Source organism: Oncorhynchus tshawytscha, linkage group LG10 (assembly GCF_018296145.1).
Source record: "Oncorhynchus tshawytscha isolate Ot180627B linkage group LG10, Otsh_v2.0, whole genome shotgun sequence".
Taxonomy (NCBI): Eukaryota; Metazoa; Chordata; class Actinopteri; order Salmoniformes; family Salmonidae; genus Oncorhynchus; species Oncorhynchus tshawytscha.
Genome location: NC_056438.1, coordinates 57,859,591 through 57,880,718, shown reverse-complemented (window position 1 = coordinate 57,880,718; position 21,128 = coordinate 57,859,591). Strand labels below are relative to the sequence as shown.

The following is a 21,128-nucleotide window of genomic DNA, read 5'->3' as shown; positions in this document are numbered from 1 at the left end:
TCATCTTCACAATTCCTTACCCTGAGGTGGGCTCATCTTCACAATTCCCTTACCCTGAGGTGGGCTCATCTTCACATTCCCTTACCCTGAGGTGGGCTCAACTTCACATTCCCTTACCCTGATGTGGGCTCATCTTATCTGTTTCCTTTCTGTTTAGCTTGAGGGAGTAAGATGTCTATGTTGAAATACTGAGAAAGTCTTCCACAAATAGATATCATTCCTCTTTTTGAAAAAGGAAATCCAAAGGTTATTGTTGCCGTTATATACAATCTTCTGTTCTAATTTTGAAGTGCTATGTTTTACTTTTGGTCCAGAACACAGCGTTACATCTGGCTGCCAGGGAGGGCCATGCGGCTGCAGTGACACTGCTCCTGGGCAGAGGGGCCCAGATGACGCTCAACAAGAGTGATGCCTCCTTCCTCCACGAAGCTGTTCTCAACGGCAGGAAAGACGTTGCCTTCGCTGTCATCCACAATGAGAGGTTGGGCCACTGTTGCAAGATACAGTGGATACTTTATCTATGTGCTGTTACGATGCTTTGACAGTACAGTGATGTGTTTGATTATTGGTATTCAGTTGGATTGCATGACAATGCCATATTGACATGTACAATATAACCTGTTTGTTTCAGATGTGCTGAGGCTATGCTATTGTTCGAAGTGAAGTCAACTAAGCGATGTGTTGTCATGGACATGATAGAGTTCCTGCCTGAGTCATTCAAAGTTAGTTTTATTTATTTTTTTAAACTATGCATAAAGGAAACTATCATAAAGGAAATGGATACAAATCTCCCATTACTCAGTCAGCATATTACAAAACATTAATGGTGCAAGTGTTTCTCCACAGCATCTTTTGGACACTTGTGTGAAGGAGTCAGATGATGACGTAAATAGTTACAACTACTCTGTACGTCTGTTCTCTCTATTCAGTATTTGGTATTACCTTCTTAAAACTCAGATTCATTATTGCTTAATCAAATTCACAAAAACATTCCAGTTAGGGCGTGTTGTAAACTAATATGTCTTTTATCAACAGATCGAGTACACTTTCAAATGGCTCCAAGCTCCCATTCATATCATTAAGCTTGCAAAAACAGACAAAAGCTACTACTTCCAGCCTCTCACTGCTCTAAACGTTAGTACCCACTGCAATACTGTAGAGCAGTGTTTCCCAACTCTGGTCCTCCTGTACCCCAACAGTACATATTTTTATTGTAACCCTGGACAAGCACACCTGATTCAACTTGTCAACTAATCATCAAGCCCTCAATGAGTTGAATGAGGTGTGTTTGTCCAGGGCTACAAAGAAAATGTGTACTGTTGAGGGTACTGGAGGACCAGCGTTGTGAAACACTACTGTAAACTGAACTGCACTGTTTTCAAACATGGAATTTTTCTCTAGGTTTAAGGGCCATGAAGTTTCCCCAACTAACACTTTAAAGCAAAACAGTGCCATATCAGAAACAGGTCATATACAGTGACTTCGGAATGTAATTTGACCCCTTGACTTTTGTTTGACCCCACATTTTGTTAAATTACAATATTATTCTTAAATTGATTTTTTTTTTACTTCCAGCAATCTACACACAATATCCCATAATGACAAATTGAAAACAGGTTTTTAGACATTTCTGCAAATGTATTAAATATAAAAACAGAAACACCAAATTTACATAAGTATTCAGACCCTTTGCTATGAGAATTGTGAGCAGTTGATGTTGTGCTTTAATAACACAGACCCCAAAGCAAATCAGGGGGAGAAAAATATATTTATACAAAGAGAACAAATCATAGTTGTTATGCTGGAAAGTAGATGACAGATGTTCATTCTACCCTGTCCTCAATGATTTCTCCACTGAACAAAGAGACAGGATGTAGTTTATACCCCAACCCTAGCCTGCGGTTGACCAATTAGAATTCCTTGCAGCAAAATTGGGCCAATGGTCAAATAACAAGTATCCCGTTTCAGGCTCAATGTATAGACAATTTGAACCAATGAGAACTTGCCACATGTAGCTATGAGTCCTGGACTGAAATTCCTCCCGTGTCCCTAAACCATTAATCTTCAGTTCCCCTCTTGACCTTTAGTCCTCTGCGTTGTGTATTTACCTTTGAATATTCTTACATAATCAAAATTGAGCTCAGGTGCATCCTGTTTCCAATGATAATCCTTGAGATGTTTCTACAACTTGATTGGAGTCCACCTGTGGTAAATTCAATTGATTGGACATGATTGGAAAGGCACACGCCTGTATAGATAAGGTCCCACAGTTGACAGTGTATGTCAGAGTAAAAATAAAGCCATGAGGTCGAAGGAATTGTCCGTAGAGCTCCGAGACAAGATTGTGTCGCACAGATCTGGGGAAGGGTACCAAACAATGTCTGCAGCATTGAAGTTCCCCAAAAACACAGTGGCCTCCATCATTCTTAAATGGAAGAAGTTTGGAACCACCAAGACCACCAAACTGAGAAATCTGAGCAATCACTCTGACAGAGCTCCAGAGTTCCTCTGTGGAGATGGGAGAACCTTCCAAAAGAACAACCATCTGTGCAGCACTCCACCAATAAGGCCTTTATGGTAGAGTGGCCAGACAGAAGCCACTCCTCAGTAAAAGGAACATGACGGCCTACTTGGAGTTTGCCAAAAGGCACCTAACGACTCTCAGACTATGAGAAACAAGATTCTCTGGTCTGATGAAACCAAGATTGAACTCTTTGGTCTGAATTCCCTAGTGTCACGTCTGGAGAAAACCTGGCACCATCCCTACGGTGAAGCATGGTGGTGGCAGCATCATGCTGTGGGGATGTTTTTCAGAGGCAGGGACTGGTAGACTAGTCAGGATTGAGGGAAAGATGAACGGAGCAAAGTATAGAGAGATCCTTGATGAAAACCTGCTCCAGAGAGCTCAGGACCTCAGACTGGGGTGAAAGTTCACCTAAACCTAAACACACAGCCAAGACAACACAGGAGTGGCTCCCGGACAAGTCTCTGAATGTCCTTGAGTGGCCCAGCCAGAGCCCGGACTTGAACCAAATCGAACATCTCTGGAGAGACCTGAAAATAGCTGTGCATCAACGCTCCCCATCCAACCTGACAGAGCTTGAGAGGATCTGCAGAGAAGAATGGGAGAAACTCCCCAAATACAGGTGTGCCAAGCTTGTAGCATCATACCCAAGAAGACTTAAGGCTGTAATCGCTGCCAAAGGTGCTTCAACAATGTATTGCTTAAAGTGTCTGAATATTTATGCAAATGTGATATTTCATTTTTTATTTTTGTAAATTAGCAAACATTTCTAAACACCTGTTTTTGCTTTGTAATTATGGAGTATTTTGTGTACATTGACGAGGGGAAAAAATTTTTTTAAATTCATTTCAGAATGAAGCTGTAACCTAACAAAATGTGGAAAAAATCAAGAGGTCGGAATACTTTCTGAAGGCACTGCATGTATTTGTCATTCCCACAACACAACATTGTTGGATAGTGAAAAGGAAAACATAATTATCTGATATGTATTCAAAGTGTTTATATTGTTATTTTTTACTAGTCCATGGTGCAATTTAATTGCATAGAGCTTCTGACCCATCCTGTCTGCAAGAAGTATCTAGAAATGAAATGGTGAGTGACACTGCATGACCTTTATCATAATACGTTATCGTCATACTACCGTCTCCAACACTGTAAATATTAACATGATACTACTGTCTCCAACACTGTAAATATTAACATCATACTACTGTCTCCAACACTGTAAATATTAACATCATACTACTGTCTCCAACACTGTAAATATTAACATCATACTAAATAACACTGTAAATATTAACATCATACTACTGTCTCCAACACTGTAAATATTAACATCATACTACTGTCTCCAACACTGTAAATATTAACATCATACTACTGTCTCCAACACTGTAAATATTAACATCATACTACTGTCTCCAACACTGTAAATATTAACATCATACTACTGTCTCCAACACTGTAAATATTAACATCATACTACTGTCTCCAACACTGTAAATATTAACATCATACTACTGTCTCCAACACTGTCTCCAACACTGTAAATATTAACATCATACTACTGTCTCCAACACTGTAAATATTAACATCATACTACTGTCTCCAACACTGTAAATATTAACATCATACTACTGTCTCCAACACTGTAAATATTAACATCATACTACTGTCTCCAACACTGTAAATATTAACATCATACTACTGTCTCCAACACTGTAAATATTAACATCATACTACTGTCTCCAACACTGTAAATATTAACATCATACTACTGTCTCCAACACTGTAAATATTAACATCATACTACTGTCTCCAACACTGTAAATATTAACATCATACTACTGTCTCCAACACTGTAAATATTAACATCATACTACTGTCTCCAACACTGTAAATATTAACATCATACTACTGTCTCCAACACTGTAAATATTAACATCATACTACTGTCTCCAACACTGTAAATATTAACATCATACTACTGTCTCCAACACTGTAAATATTAACATCATACTACTGTCTCCAACACTGTAAATATTAACATGATACTACTGTCTCCAACACTGTAAATATTAACATGATACTACTGTCTCCAACACTGTAAATATTAACATCATACTACTGTCTCCAACACTGTAAATATTAACCATACTACTGTCTCCAACACTGTAAATATTAACAAACTATTCTCCAACACTGTAAATATTAACATACTAACACTGTAAATATTAACATCATAAACACTGTAAATATTAACATGATACTACTGTCTCCAACACTGTAAATATTAACATCATACTACTGTCTCCAACACTGTAAATATTAACATCATACTACTGTCTCCAACACTGTAAATATTAACATCATACTACTGTCTCCAACACTGTAAATATTAACATCATACTACTGTCTCCAACACTGTAAATATTAACATCATACTACTGTCTCCAACACTGTAAATATTAACATGATACTACTGTCTCCAACACTGTAAATATTAACATCATACTACTGTCTCCAACACTGTAAATATTAACATCATACTACTGTCTCCAACACTGTAAATATTAACATCATACTACTGTCTCCAACACTGTAAATATTAACATCATACTACTGTCTCCAACACTGTAAATATTAACATCATACTACTGTCTCCAACATTGTAAATATTGACAACATCAAATTAAAAGTCATGCCAAGCTACAGTATATAGTAAGCTATATACAAAATATATTAGTGAACAGTCACCTGCGATTACTCACCAAATGGTTTCTTATATCTATTTAGGAACGCCTATGGCATCAAAGTGCATCTGCTCAATCTGGCTGTCTACTTACTTGGTCTGGGGCCTCTGACACACATCATTCATACTCTGAAGCCCATCCTCAACACCAATGTCACCCATACTACATCACCATCATCATCATCAGTAAGCATGGTGACCACCTCCCTTGACAAGGTGCCGTATGAGATCCGATTACATCCACAGCAAGACATTAGACTTCTTTCCTAGTGTATTTGTTTGTCTCAGAAACCCAATTCAATAACAACTCCTCCATCTTCACAGCAATGCTATCTTATCACCACCTGCATGTTCCTGATTCTTGCCATGAATCTGTACACAGTTGGCAAGGAGCTGGTGCAGATAGTTCAGCAGGTAATCATGGAAATATACATCTGTTCTAAATATTGTAGCCTCAATCCATGGTATGTGATTTATCTGGTTGTGTGATTTGATCATTTTAAATATATTGTAGCGAAGTTAACCCAACACCTAGCAACCTTGTCAAAGAGTTGGGATAACTTGGTATAACGTTTAAGGTGGTGGGTTGACAGTCGCTGAACCCGGGTTCGAGACCCATTCGGGGCTACCTCCCGAATTCGTTACAATTTTGAAATAGACGTTAATTTGATGTGTTTCTATTCAAGGGTTCAAAGTACTTCCGTGATGTGACCAATGCATTGGACTGGGGTGCTGCCGTCACTTCTCTGTTGTTTGTGATCCCTTTACTGATGGACTTCAAGGAGACATGGCATTGGGAGGCTGGGGTAGTGGCAGTTCTTCTATCCTGGATCAACTTTCTCCTCTATTTCCAACGGTATGGAGACTGAATGTTTTTTTAAATTTTTTACATAAAATAGTGTAGGTTTACTGAGATTCATCTTTGAAGAAACATTTATTTATATTAACCGATCAACTGTATTTTTATCAACAAAAGCCATTTTAAGAAATTAAATCACTATTGGTCCACAGGTTTGAACGTGTTGGGATCTACGTGGTGATGTTTTTAGAGATTGCAAAAACTCTTTTAAGCATCATTGTACTGTTCTTCTTCTTGCTGCTTGCATTTGCATTGGCTTTCTATGCCCTGATACAAGACCAGGTATGTTTACAGGACCATAGAGATTTAACAATGTTTTATCTCTATGTGAAGAACATTGTATTGTGTAATGTATGTAGCTGAATGTTTTGTCTGTGAACATCTGTTAGAAATGACCAATAACTTGTACCTGTATTTGTATAATGCATTTCCACAGTTACAGTGAGCTCCGAAAGCATTGGTGAGAGGGACACCTTTGTTGTTCTTTTGGCTTTGTACTCCAGCGCTTTGGATTTTAAATGATGCAATGACTATGAGGTTAAAGTGCAGACTGTCAGCTTTAATCTGAGGGTATTTTCATTCATATGGGGTGAACTGTTTAGAAACTACAGCACCTTATGTACATACTGTAGTCCTCCCATTTTACTAATGTATTTTAAAGTAGTCAAAAGTTAAGTATTTGGTCCCATATTCATAGCACGCAATGACTACAGCAAGCTTGTGACTCTTTAATTGTGATGGATGCATTTTTGGTGGTTTCAGATTATTTTGTGCTCATTAGAAAATAATGGTAAAAAATGTATTGTGTCATTTTGGAGTCTCTTTTATTGAAAATAAAAATATAATATCTTTCTAACACTACTACATTAATGAGGATGCTATCATGATTACGGATAATACTGAATGAATCATGAATAATGATGAGTGAGAAAGTTACAAAATGCACAAATATCATACCCCCAAGACATGCTAACCTCTCACCATTACAATAATAGGAGAGGATATTTGTGTGTCTAACTTTCTCAATCACCATAATTCACAATTTATTCAGACTTATTCATAGAAACAGTGACTCCAAAATGACACAACACATTATTTACCATTCATTTCTATTGGGTACAAAATAATCTGAAACGTAACCAAAACAAACAGCAAATGCCTCCAACAAATTTGTAGAGTCACAAACTGGATGTAATCATTGCGTGCTAGGAATATGGAACCAACTACTTAACTTTTGACTTCTTTAATACACATATACAGTTGAAGTCAGAAGTTTACATACAGTGCCTTGCGAAAGTATTCGGCCCCCTTGAACTTTGCGACCTTTTGCCACATTTCAGGCTTCAAACATAAAGATATAAAACGGTATTTTTTTGTGAAGAATCAACAACAAGTGGGACACAATCATGAAGTGGAACGACATTTATTGGATATTTCAAACTTTTTTAACAAATCAAAAACTGAAAAATTGGGCGTGCAAAATTATTCAGCCCCTTTACTTTCAGTGCAGCAAACTCTCTCCAGAAGTTCAGTGAGGATCTCTGAATGATCCAATGTTGACCTAAATGACTAATGATGATAAATACAATCCACCTGTGTGTAATCAAGTCTCCGTATAAATGCACCTGCACTGTGATAGTCTCAGAGGTCCGTTAAAAGCGCAGAGAGCATCATGAAGAACAAGGAACACACCAGGCAGGTCCGAGATACTGTTGTGAAGAAGTTTAAAGCCGGATTTGGATACAAAAAGATTTCCCAAGCTTTAAACATCCCAAGGAGCACTGTGCAAGCGATAATATTGAAATGGAAGGAGTATCAGACCACTGCAAATCTACCAAGACCTGGCCGTCCCTCTAAACTTTCAGCTCATACAAGGAGAAGACTGATCAGAGATGCAGCCAAGAGGCCCATGATCACTCTGGATGAACTGCAGAGATCTACAGCTGAGGTGGGAGACTCTGTCCATAGGACAACAATCAGTCGTATATTGCACAAATCTGGCCTTTATGGAAGAGTGGCAAGAAGAAAGCCATTTCTTAAAGATATCCATAAAAAGTGTCGTTTAAAGTTTGCCACAAGCCACCTGGGAGACACACCAAACATGTGGAAGAAGGTGCTCTGGTCAGATGAAACCAAAATTGAACTTTTTGGCAACAATGCAAAACGTTATGTTTGGCGTAAAAGCAACACAGCTCATCACCCTGAACACACCATCCCCACTGTCAAACATGGTGGTGGCAGCATCATGGTTTGGGCCTGCTTTTCTTCAGCAGGGACAGGGAAGATGGTTAAAATTGATGGGAAGATGGATGGAGCCAAATACAGGACCATTCTGGAAGAAAACCTGATGGAGTCTGCAAAAGACCTGAGACTGGGACAGAGATTTGTCTTCCAACAAGACAATGATCCAAAACATAAAGCAAAATCTACAATGGAATGGTTCAAAAATAAACATATCCAGGTGTTAGAATGGTCAAGTCAAAGTCCAGACCTGAATCCAATCGAGAATCTGTGGAAAGAACTGAAAACTGCTGTTCACAAATGCTCTCCATCCAACCTCACTGAGCTCGAGCTGTTTTGCAAGGAGGAATGGGAAAGAATTTCAGTCTCTCGATGTGCAAAACTGATAGAGACATACCCCAAGCGACTTACAGCTGTAATCGCAGCAAAAGGTGGCGCTACAAAGTATTAACTTAAGGGGTCTGAATAATTTTGCACGCCCAATTTTTTCAGTTTTTTTATCCAATAAATGTCTTTCCACTTCATGATTGTGTCCCACTTGTTGTTGATTCTTCACAAAAAAATACAGTTTTATATCTTTATGTTTGAAGCCTGAAATGTGGCAAAAGGTCGCAAAGTTCAAGGGGGCCGAATACTTTCGCAAGGCACTGTACACTTAGTTTGGAGTCATTCAAACTCGTTTTTCAACCCCTCCACAATCTCTTGTAAACAAACTATAGTTTTGGCAAGACGGTTAGGACATCTACTTTGTGCATGACACAAGTCATTTTTCCAACAATTGTTGACAGACAGATTATTTCACTTATAATTCACTGTATCACAATTCCAGTGGGGCAGAAGTTTACATTCACTAAGTTGACTGTACCTTTAAACAGCTTGGAAAATTCCAGAAAATGATGTCATGGCTTTAGAAGCTTCTGATAGGCAAATTGACATCATTTAAGTCAATTGGAGGTGTACCTGTGGATGTATTTCAATGCCTACCTTCAAACTCAGTGCCTCTTTGCTTGACATCATGGGAAAATCTAAATAAAACAGACAAGACCTCAGAAAAAATATTGTAGACCTCCACATGTCTGGTTCATCCTTGGGAGCAATTTCCAAACTCTTGAAGGTACCACATTCATCTGTATAAACAATAGTACGCAAGAATAAACACCATGGGACCACGCAGCCGTCATACCGCTCAGGAAGGAGACACGTTCTGTCTCCTAGAGATGAACGTACTTTGTTGCGAAAAGTGCAAATCAATCCCAGAACAACAGCAAAGGACCCTGTGAAGATGCTGGAGGAAACAGGTACAAAAGTATCTATATTCACAGTAAAACGAGTCCTATATCGACATAACCTGCAAGGAAGAAGCCACTGCTCCAAAACCGCCGTCTTGTAACTGCACATGGGGACAAAGATCGTACCTTTTGGAGAAATGTCCTCTGGTCTGATGAACTAAAATAGAACTGTTTGACCATTATGACCATCGTTATGTTTGGAGGAAAAAGGGGGAGGCTTGCAAGCCGAAGACCACCATCCCAACCATGAAGCACGGGGGTGGCAGCATCATGTTGTGGGGATGCTTTGCTGCAGGAGGGACTGGTGCTCTTCACCAAATAGATGGCATCATGAGGAAGGGAAATTATGTGGATATATTGAAGCAACATCTCAAGACATCACTCAGGAAGTTAAAGCTTGGTCGCAAATGGGTCTTCCAAATGGACAATGACCCCAAGCATACTTCCAAAGTTGCTGCAAAATGGCTTAAGGACAACAAAGTCAAGGTGTTGGAGTGACCATCACAAAGCCCTGACCCCAATCCCATAGAAAATGTGTGGGTAGAACTGAAAAAGAGTGTGCGAGCAAAGAGGCCTACAAACCTGACTCAGTTACACCAGCTCTGTCAGGAGGAATGGGCCAAAACCACCCAACTTATTGTGGGAAGCTTGTGGAAGGCTTCCCGAAACGTTTGACCCAAGTTAAATAATTTAAAGGCAATGCTACCAAATACTAATTGAGTGTATGTAAACTTCTGACTCACTGGGAATGTGATGAAATAAATAAAAGCTGAAATAAATCATTCTCTCTACTATTATTCTGACATTTCACATTCTTTAAATAAAGTGGTGATTCTAACTGACCTAAGACAGGGCATTTTTTCAAGGATTAAATGTCAGGAATTGTGAAAAACTGAGTTGAAATGTATTTTGCTAAGTTGTATGTAAACTTCCGACTTCAACTGTAAGTGAATTTGTTGCAATACTTTTGGTTCCCTAAAATGGGGGGAATATGCGCATAAAGTGCTGTAATTTCTTAATGGTTCACCCGATATGGATGAAAATACCCTCAAATTAAAGCTGACCGTCTGCACTTCAAATCCAAAGTGCTGGAGTACAGAGCCAAAGCAACAACAAACTAATGTGTCACTGTCCCAACACTTTTGGAGTTCACTGTATATGACTTCATGCATCTTTGTTCCCAGAACGTTGTTGACAGTGGATCTAGCATGCTGCTAGCAATCATGCATGTATTTGTCATGATGGTTGGAGAACTCAACTACCAAGAAAATATCCTGAAGCCATTTCTGAACGGGATTCTGCCATTCCCTTCTTTGACCTATGCCATTTTTGTTATGTTCACCTTCGCTGTGCCCATTCTCCTCATGAACCTAATGGTAAGTCCTAAAATCCTACAGGAAGCCATTTTCTTATACTCCCATTATCAACTACGGATGCTTCATTGCATCTACATGACTACCTTTTGTGTGACATAGATTGGCTTGGCTGTTGGTGACATAGCAGAAGTACAGGCGAATGCTGTGCTGAAGCAAATGGGAATGCAGGTGTGTTTTGATTTCTTTGTCATGCTTTTTCAAACTCATAAAGAATTTCAAACTCTTTACTAGTGTTTGACGGCCAGGATTTAAAAAAAAATCTGCATGTATTATAAACCATTATTCTACAGATTGAGCTTCACACTAGTCTAGAGGAGAAGATGCCGTACTGGTTAATGAAGAGGGTTGACCAGGCCTCTCTCACTGAGTACCCTAACAGAGCCTACGGCAGAAAGGTGTGTACTTTCTACAAGTGGTCGTATTTAAAATAATATGTTAACTGCCCTTTGAATGTTTGCGTAAAATGGAAGGGCTTTCAAATTGAAAAACAGAACAAATATTTTGAGATCCTTTCGAAGGCGTTTAATAAAGTACTTTCTTCAGTTTATCTATTGATCTATAAAAATTGAGAATCAGTTAGTTTAAAGGATTGTTTAATCAACTAATACTCTGCTTGGAAATACTTATGGAGAGACATGGAGGTTGTCCAAGCCCACCACAGGACACTGTTAGTTTTTGGTATAGATGTTTGGTAAACAACAGTAATAATGAATAGTCTGAATCTCCTTTAACAGAGAGAAATGTTCTATGCAATGCTGGGTATGGGGCATGAGAGAACCCGTCTCAGCCCCACTTCCCCTCCATCTACACCTATGGAACAGGAAATCAGTAAACAGAAGTACAGGTGAGGACTTAGTTCACACCAGTGGTTTGTTTGACCTTATTCAAATACAACAGCAGAGCAATGCACAAGAATTAACATGATATTGTTTATCAGTATTTAGTTTATCAGTATTTAAAGTGCATTCTATCAATTTTGTTTTAAGCGCTTCAATGCTACACACATTTTTAGACTATTAAAATAGATTATCTATTATTTACCCAGGCTGAAGGAGATGTCTAATGTTATCGAGAAGCAGCACAACCTGCTGAAGCTGATCGTTCAGAAGATGGAGATCAGTTCGGAGGTGGAGGAGGAGCATGATGGTCCACAGCTGTTCCAGGGCTACAGGGACAAGCCCCTCCCCTCCCAGAGCAAATGGAACCCTCTGCTGAGGGCACTGGGAGCTAGGAAGTAACATCCATCACATATATTATAATGGACTGAAAAGTCAACCCCTGCACATCACCCATTCAATATTTCAGCTAAACTAATCGACAGTGTTCCTTTAGTAATGTATATTACTGGATGTAAGGGAAGACAAGTGTCATGATTTAAACTCATTTCAATTGTATTTTGCATGGTTATCTGAATCATTTAGTCAGATGCACCCCACATTTTCCTATGGGCGTAAGATAGGATATATAATAGAAAACGAGAAAGGATTATATATTTACAGTATCTGTGCATTCTTGCTAAAGCGCTTTGAGGACCCCATATTAAAGTGTCCTTTAAAACAATATTCATTGTTAAAGGTGTATCAATAACATATTGTTTCCATAGCTGACTAGGAGGACAAGGATCTGTGTGTACTGGATCATGTTTTTCTCTTTTTGGCATCCTCTGTGGGCTCAGGCATGGGTTTCTTCCTCTTGTTTTCACTGTGTACTGGAGAGAGATGCATAAGAAAAAGACAGCTTATTTGATTGTGGATCCAATGAGTCCAGGGCCCATATTCACATTGCGTCTCAAGAGCAGGAAACCTGATCTAGGATGAGATCTCTCCTTGTCTTATTCATTATGATTTAAAGGGCTAAATTGATACTAGATCACAACTCCTACTCTTTTGATAGGCCCAAAACTACAGTATGAAAACAAAAAACACATTATTCCACTTTGATTGAGAATTGAATCCCTGCACACCTTCTCCATGATGTTTCCAAGTACCTTATAAAAATGTTTAAAAAATATTGCCCACTGTACTATTATGGGAATGTTAGGGATCATGTATTGAAAGTGGTTCTAACCTGAAGCTGGGCTCCTTCCCTCCTCTCTGTCTGGAGTGGGCCTGTGGGGGGAAGTCTTTACATGATGACAAGGAGGACGGGGAACAGAGGACCGGGAGGCATGTGCACTGGAAGAGTGTGCAGTAACAGTTTGTCTGCACTCCTCCTGTTGGACTGCTTGAACTGTGGCAATAGGCTTTACCCCTGGGGAGAGGAATGCGGTGTTGTAAGAAGAGAGGGGTGACACCAGTTACCCCTTACAATACATACGGTCTTCAATAGGAAACGCTCCATTGGATTTCCATGCATGGATCAGAACAGACGTACAGTAGGTAAATGACTGAACCTAAACAGGTGTAACCATCAGATGGATCATGTTGAACTGAACAGTTAATTGCTAAATACATAAAAGGGACAAAGGAAAAATGCTGTGAAATCTCAAAAATGTCATATTATGAGTGAAAGTTGCTTTTTCAATAGGGTGTATTATTTTGGGTCATATAAACAAAGGAGTGAGACAGTGTGTGTGAGCGAGAGAACACAGTCTGTTCTATATCGCATCTTTCTATCTGCAATAACTCTAAACATTTTCCAGTAAAGAGGAGGTATGGAGTGAAACATAGAAAATGAGGATTTAATCATCTCACATACAGTGCATTCGGAAAGTATTCAAGCCCCTTGACTTTTTCCACATTTTGATATACAACCTTACTCTAAAATGTATTAAATGATTTTCTTCCCTCATCCATCAGAAATACCATATTTACATTAGTATTCAGACCCATTGCTATGAGACTTCGAAATTGAGCTCAGGTGCATCCTGTTTCCATTGATCATCCTTGAGATGTTTCTATAAGATTCTCTGGTCTGATGAAACCAAGATTCTTTGACCTGAATGCCAAGCGTAACGTCTGGAGGAAACCTGGCACCATCCCTACGGTGATGGATTGTGGTGGCAGCATCATACTGTGGGGATTTTTTTCAGGGACTGGGAGACTAGTCAGGATTAAGGGAAAGAGGAACGGAGCAAAGTAGAGAGAACCTTGATAAAAACCTGCTCGAGCACTCAGGACCTCAGACTGGGGCGAAGGTTAAACTTCCAACAGGACAATGGCCTTAAACAGACAGTTGCTTCGGGAGAAGTCTCTGAATGTCCTAGAGTGGCCAAGCCAGAGGCCGGACTAGAACCCAATCGAACATGTCTGCAGCGGTGCTCCCCATCCAACCTGACAGAGCTTGAGAAGATCTGCATAGAAGAATGGGAGAAACTCCCCAAATACAGGTGTGCCAAGCTTGTAGCGTCATGCCCAAGAAGACTCAAGGCTGTAATCGCTGCCAAAGGTGCTTTAACAATGTACTGAGTAAAATGGTCTGAATACCTATGTAAATGATATGTAAAAAAATAAAAAATGTAATACACCCATAAAAAAAATCTAATTTTTGGGGGGGGTTTGTCATTATGGGGTATTGTGTGTAGATTGATGGGGAGGAACAATTGAATACATTTTTGAACAAGGCTGACGTAACAAAATGTGGGGGGAAAATCAAGGGTTCTGAATACTTTTCAAATACACTATAGATGAGCAGAGTTAAATGTGAATGAGGCTAATCAAGATGCATGCAACTTTGTCAAGTCAACTATACCTAACACTACAATAAAGTGATTCTTATGGTAAAAGTAGCTCCCATGCTACTTTATTATGGACTCCAGCTGACCAGTTGACATCATGTACATGGCAAGAATATCCTCCATTGATTATGCTTTCACACCATGAAAACATAGTAAATGACAAGACAGAAATGTCATGCAAAATAGGACAATAGAAAGATATCTAGGAGATAGAAAGCCTGTTCGTGCAGTTAGTACAGTAGCATGCACTCACACAAAGGGATCAATCCTCTGTAAGCAAAGCAGCAGTTTAGAACGATGAACTGCTTGTTCTGCTAGAAGAAACAGCACACCACGCCACTCAAGACTGTCCGTCCAATCCCCAAAAAAGGATGAAATTCATATTTATTGATTTTAAATTGTTTTACAAAGTACACAAAATTCCTTGTATATTCATGTATCATTTATATAATGAATCGTTAATTTGTGCATGGTTATGCAATCATAACATTAAGACTGAACAACATTTATTGGCATACATGCTGAAATGAACAAAACAACTAAAAACACTTGTATTAGAACAAATAAAATAGCATATTAACACTTTCTACCAGCATTTATAAAATAAATGTTACTAACAAAGGTTAGATAAGCAATCAGGTCGTAAACAGGGTTTTAAAGCCAGGGTTACGTTTTCCAGTTAACACTCATATTAATATCCAGATGAAAAAGCAAAGTCATGCTTTATCCAAATGCACAAAGTGTTCCTTGTCCAAAACACTATCAGAGAGAGACTGCAATAGAGCGAAGTGCATACAGAAAGACAGTACAAACAGAAGTTCTCTGATCCTAACTTACTTACACCATGGTCCCAAACGCAAGTATAACACTCCATCCTGAGCCAAATTGTTGACAGCTCAAATTCATAAATACATTAACAAAATGCATAGAAAATTGAATTTACTCAATGGACACTGACCTACAAACTCTAACAAGGGAAAACCAAACATAAGTACAAACATCCAAACAATGACATAACATTGTTTTTTTGAGCTCAAGTTTGTGCTGGTAATGCTCCAGGAGATTACTTGTTATCCAGTCGCAGTAGTTGTTCCTTACCATTGACAGTTAGTGATCTTAACTGTCCGTCTTCTTCCACCTCTACGCGTTCCTGTCCATTCTCCACAATTCTAAAGTATGGAGGGGGATTCAAATCATTTTCTAAATCAATGCACTTCAATAAGAACCAATGTTAAAGGATACACTATCATCAGAGGCTATCTGGCCTAATAGAAAAGTAGTTAACTAGTTGCATTTTCCGCCTGACAGCATAACAATTAAAGACTAAACAAAACAATATCAACTTCACTGTGTGGTTAGAGAGCTACTAATCTACCTTTTTGTTGTGATTTTCCTGCCGTTGATGAATTTCGTGGAGGTTGATACGGAGCGGAAGTTGCCCATCCCGCCTCCTCCACCTCCACCCCCGCCGCCAAAAGAGGTGGAGGAGAAGGCAGTGAAGCCACCATGGCCTCCTCCTCCTCCTCCTCCCAGATGACCCATGTGACTCATATGGCCCATAGGACTCATATGGCCCATGTGACCCATGTGTCCGAAAGAGGTAAAGCCTGTCAGGGAACAGAGAGATGACATTCACTTATAGATCCATAACAATCCCATCTCTAAACGCATCAACAAATACATCCTCTAACTGCTTTAAGGAACAGTTATTCTGGATTGATAGCTTTACACTTTATTTGACAGTACAGACAGGACCAGGTGTTTCCTAAGAAATTAGAAGGTGAACTGATAAATAACATACATGTTTGTTTCTTTGGGATAATGTTTTGATTAAACATGAACAGTACCAGTCAAATGTTTGGACACACCTACTCAATCAAGGGTTTTCTTTATTTTTACATTGTACATTACTTTAAGACACGAAGGTCAGTCAATGCGGAACATTTCAAGAACTTTGAAAGTTTATTCAAGTGCCGCTGCAAAACCATCAAGCGCTATGATGAAAATGTCTCTCATGAGGACCCCCACAGGAAAGGAAGACCCATAGTTACCTATGCTGCGGAGGATAAGGTCATTCAAGTTAACTGCACCTCAGAAATTGCAGCCCAAATGAATGCTTCACAGAGTTCAAGTAACAGACACATCTCAACATCAACTGTTCAGAGGAGACCATGTAAATCAGGCCTTCATGGTTGAATTGCTGCAAAGAAACCACTACTAAAAGGACACCAATAAGAAGAAGAGACTTGCTTGGGCCAAGAAACACATGAAATGGACATTAGACTGGTGGAAATCTGTTCTTTGGTCTGATGAGTCCAAATTTTAGATTTTTGGTTCCAACCGCCGTGTCTTTGTGAGACACAGATTAGGTGAATGGATGATCTCTGTGGTTCTCACCGTGAAGCATGGAGGAGGAGGGATGGTGCTTTGCTGGTGACACTGTAGGTGGTTTATCTAGAATTCAAGGCACACTTAAACAGAATGGCTACCACAGCAATATGCAGCGATACACCATCCCATCTGGTATGCACTTAGTGGGACTATCACTTGTTTTTCAACAGGACAATTACCCAAAACACACCTACAGGCCATATAAGGGCTATTTGACCAAGGAGAGTGATGGAGTGCTGCATCAGATGACCTGGTCTCCACAATCACCAGACAACCCAATTGAGATGGTTTGCGATGAGTTGGACCGCAGAGTGAAGGAAAAGCAGCCAATATGCTCAGCATATGTGGGAATTCCTTCAAGACTGTTGGAAAAGCATTCCAGGTGAAGATGGTTGAGAGAATGCCAAGAGTGTGCAAACCTGCCATTAAGGCAAAGGATGGCTATTTTGAAGAACCTGAAATATAAAATCTATTTTAATTTGTTTAACACTTTTTTGGTGACATGATTCCATATGTGTTATTATCATTGTTGTGATGTATTCCCTATAATTCTACAATGTAGAAAATAGTAAAATAAAGAAAAAGCCTTGAATGAGTAGGTGTGTCCTAACTTTTGACTGGTACTGTATATCTGGGACCTGTGTTTCCTGACCTGGGTCAAACGCTGTGAAGCCTGCACCAAACGGTGGGAAGCCACCAAATCCCCCGAAGAAGGGTCCCCCCGTTCGACTCCTGCTCACTCCCCTGTGGTGCCTCCTCCCTCCACCGAAGAACTCATCCCCAAACGGATCCCCTCCTGCAGGAGAAGAGAAGAAACAGTGTGAAGAGAAGAGAGACTGTGTTCAGTTTCTGGGTGACAGCTAAAGTTATAAACAACGAGAAATAGCCTGCATGCTTTCAGATAAATAGACCTACACCACCTACGCACAGAAAGTGAATGTAATGCAATTTACTGACTGTAAATCTCCAATCTAGTAGATGCTATGAACTAAATGATTTATATTATTTGTTTCTGGGATAAGCATACTGAGTCTATTGTAACCAACCCAACATGATCCTCATAAAGGACGACTGGGCTCCCTCATTCATCACTGACTTTCCTTCTCTGGTTGCCCATTTCATCTCTGCCTGCCTCATCTCTGTGCTCTCCTATCTCCTACTGATTGTCCCCCTCTTCCGTCTGCAGCGCTCTCTGTAAAAGCTTTAAAATATATATATTGTTGACAATGTATTACTAATAGTCAAAAACCAATGCTCGTAGAAAGAGGAGGAAAGGAAGTGCTACTAAGGTACACAATAGTACATTTTGGTAGACAGAAGGTGCTCTTTGGTAAACAGGGTGAATTGGTCATCAAAAAGAAAGGAGGACCAAGGCACTCTTCATATAATTAATTAAAATGCCTTTATTTCTATTTCTATGTTCAGTAGAAACAACGTTTTTTTTTTTTTAAACTGACGCATTTCGGCTGCATGGCCTTCGTCAGGGAGTACAAAGAAATAATACAATGTCCTCTTTTAAAACAGCTTTTCCAATTAGCCCTAATTTAAAGAGGGAGTGGTTACAAAATTGATTGGACACACCTAGTAAGCAATACTATACACACAAAGTGAAATACTGTAGCTATGTTATCAAAAATGTAAACTCCAAGCTAGAAGTATCAGAATGCCTAGAACTGTAGTTCTAACCTTAAATATGACTGGGAGAAGTGTCAAGAACAAGAAAGCAATATATTCCATAGTACACTAGAACACAGCAAACATGAACAACAACAGTCTAAACATAGCTGAGGGCAATTGAGCTAAAAAAAATGCTCACCAAAGAAATCCGCAAAAGGATCTCGACCGCCAAAGAACTCTCTGAAGACATCTTCAGGATTGCGGAACGTGAACCCTTCGTTGAAGTGATCACCATTGTGGTAATGTCCAACTAAATGAAAACAAAAATGATGAATATGGTTAGTGGAAATAATAATACGTGTTATGATTGTTAATTACAGATGAATAGAGTAACTAACAATTAAACCGTCCACAAAATAATTGTATACATTTCTGACATCCGCCAAGAGCCTAATAAAGACTTACCACCTCCTCCACTGTTTGTTGTTAGGCCTGCTTTACCATAGCGATCATACATGTTCCTCTTGTTGGCTACAACAGAATAGAAAAACGTAAACTCACATCAAAACAAACAGTAAAATGATAAACAGGATGATAACAAGTGAGATACACTGGATGCTTGTCAAGGGTTCAGAGGTACATGACACTGGGTAAGTACATACAGATCAGCATATACAGCCTTTATGGGATTATTAAGGCGAATTTCAGAAGGAATCAAATATAATCTTTCGCAACCTCAACTACTCACATCGCATTAACACACCATTTAACAATTGCATAACAGTTGTGGATGCAGCTATTGTATGTGAACAAACAGCTTCCTTGAAAATAACTTATTTTGGTTAGATGTATTTTACGTGTCATGGATGCAGATATCAGTACATTATTTATTGTTCATCTATTATAAATACTGTGTTCTCTTGGCTTCAAACGCCTTTCAAAATGTATGACTTACCATCTGACAGAACCTCATAGGCCTCAGAAAGTTCTTTGAACTTTTTCTCTGCTTCTTCCTTATTTTCTGGGTTTTTGTCAGGATGCCATTTTAGTGCCAATTTTCTGTACCTGAAAGCAGAGAAATGCATTAAACAGCAACTCAAGGGGACTTGAAATGTAAGCCTAGCTTATTATCTCAGTATATCAACCATTTAAAACTTCTGAAAATCCATTCATCTACATCTAGTGCCAGTCTATCTATTGGAATACATACGCTAAACTTGACAAGACTACTTACGCTTTTTTTATGTCTTCTTGAGATGCATTTCTTAGGACTCCTAAAATGTGATAATATTCCACCATGGTTTTGTATAAATTTTTTCCAACCTGTGTGAATAGGAAACAGCAATGTAAAATTTGCAGGAGTGCACATCTTATACAAACTATTGTGTAAATGAGCAATTATTTCCCAGGCCTCAGGGAACAAAAAAATGCAAGTACAGCAGTACCTTGAATATGGGATAATCTATGTCTTAAATTACTTTATCCTCCCCAGACTGGACTGGCAGTTGCCTGGTAACTAATTGGCATGCATGAGTGACATCTGGAGGATGGGGGCTTACGTCCCATAAAGGTCAACGCTTTATCGTCCAAAGAGGTCACATTCTGGCTCAGTGTAGAACATACCCCCTGGTGCAATTTCACAATAACCAGGCCTGATTGACAACCCTGGGTCAACCACAGGGGCAATGCCACAATTGTCCGTATGTTGAAGCTCCTGATCTAGGTAACTAACATGTACTAGTGGGGACATTAATCATTGTGCTGCGGCTGCGTTAGTCAGGTATACAACGTTAGGTAGCTACTGTTTAACTATTGATTTTATCAGTTGCAAATAATTGTATACAATTTCGCAGAGTCTCATCTTTTTCTCTTTCCGCCATATCTTTGAAATGTCAATCTGCATTCTACTAGCTAATGCGTGTATAATGCTCACTATGTTAACGTTAGCTAGAAGATTGCTAACTCAATAGCATATCCAGTTTTGTTCGCCGTCCTGTGCCTCCTAGCATTACACATCACCTAGCAACTCAAAACTAATCATACCAAAGCTAAAGACCATACTGAGTGTTCTAGCCAACATCAACATTTTGCAGTAACTTGCGTTGCTGTCAAAATTATCATTCTGGCTAGCTAACTAATGCCAACCAACAGGCTAGCAAGCTAACTAGCTAGCTAATGTTTTTGTGATGAAGCTCAGCATCAAAGGAATGTGTCACTGGTAAAACAAAGACTTGGTCAAATTACCTAGCTCTTCAGCCGTCCCAGTTTTCTTCTATAGCCTGATAAGTTTCCAGTAGTGATTTATTATCGTTTTCAAGTTATGGTTATTCAAGAAAATGCTGCTTTGCCCCAGACAATTCAACAGCCTTGGGTTGTTTGTAGTTTTACGTAACATCCGGTTAG

The 21,128-nt window shown here is 39.2% G+C and overlaps 2 protein-coding genes across 2 annotated transcripts in view; one reads left to right on the top strand and one right to left on the bottom strand.

Annotated features, from left to right (window-relative positions):
• Positions 1-12,279, top strand: part of LOC112260504 (transient receptor potential cation channel subfamily A member 1) — a 26,732-nt gene extending 14,453 nt beyond the window's left edge. Inside the window, 14 exon segments of the mRNA XM_024435664.2 lie at positions 315-481; positions 632-722; positions 847-906; positions 1,036-1,134; positions 3,546-3,616; positions 5,321-5,492; positions 5,601-5,690; positions 5,963-6,132; positions 6,288-6,417; positions 10,850-11,041; positions 11,141-11,209; positions 11,332-11,436; positions 11,776-11,885; positions 12,087-12,279. Of these exon segments, the coding sequence (XP_024291432.2) occupies positions 315-481; positions 632-722; positions 847-906; positions 1,036-1,134; positions 3,546-3,616; positions 5,321-5,492; positions 5,601-5,690; positions 5,963-6,132; positions 6,288-6,417; positions 10,850-11,041; positions 11,141-11,209; positions 11,332-11,436; positions 11,776-11,885; positions 12,087-12,279 (1,719 nt within the window).
• On the bottom strand, positions 11,549-21,128 carry LOC112260503 (dnaJ homolog subfamily B member 6). Its single transcript, XM_024435663.2, has 10 exons — positions 20,970-21,128; positions 19,960-20,048; positions 19,681-19,790; positions 19,191-19,256; positions 18,925-19,035; positions 17,761-17,904; positions 16,093-16,324; positions 15,816-15,886; positions 13,109-13,291; positions 11,549-12,749 (listed from the first exon to the last, which is right to left on the bottom strand). The coding sequence occupies exons 2-10, from the start codon at positions 20,022-20,024 to the stop codon at positions 12,679-12,681; spliced, it is 1,053 nt and encodes a 350-aa protein (XP_024291431.1). The 5' UTR covers positions 20,025-20,048; positions 20,970-21,128; the 3' UTR covers positions 11,549-12,678.

Excerpts from the sequence above, each read along its gene's own strand:
- LOC112260503 (XM_024435663.2), bottom strand. The coding sequence starts at position 20,024 with ATGGTGGAATATTATCACATTTTAGGAGTCCTAAGAAATGCATCTCAA. Across the intron at positions 19,036-19,190 it reads AACAAACAGTGGAGGAGGTG|TTGGACATTACCACAATGGT; the intron begins GTAAGTCTTTAT and ends GTTTTCATTTAG. Across the intron at positions 16,325-17,760 it reads CTTCACAGCGTTTGACCCAG|GCTTTACCTCTTTCGGACAC; the intron begins GTCAGGAAACAC and ends GTTCCCTGACAG.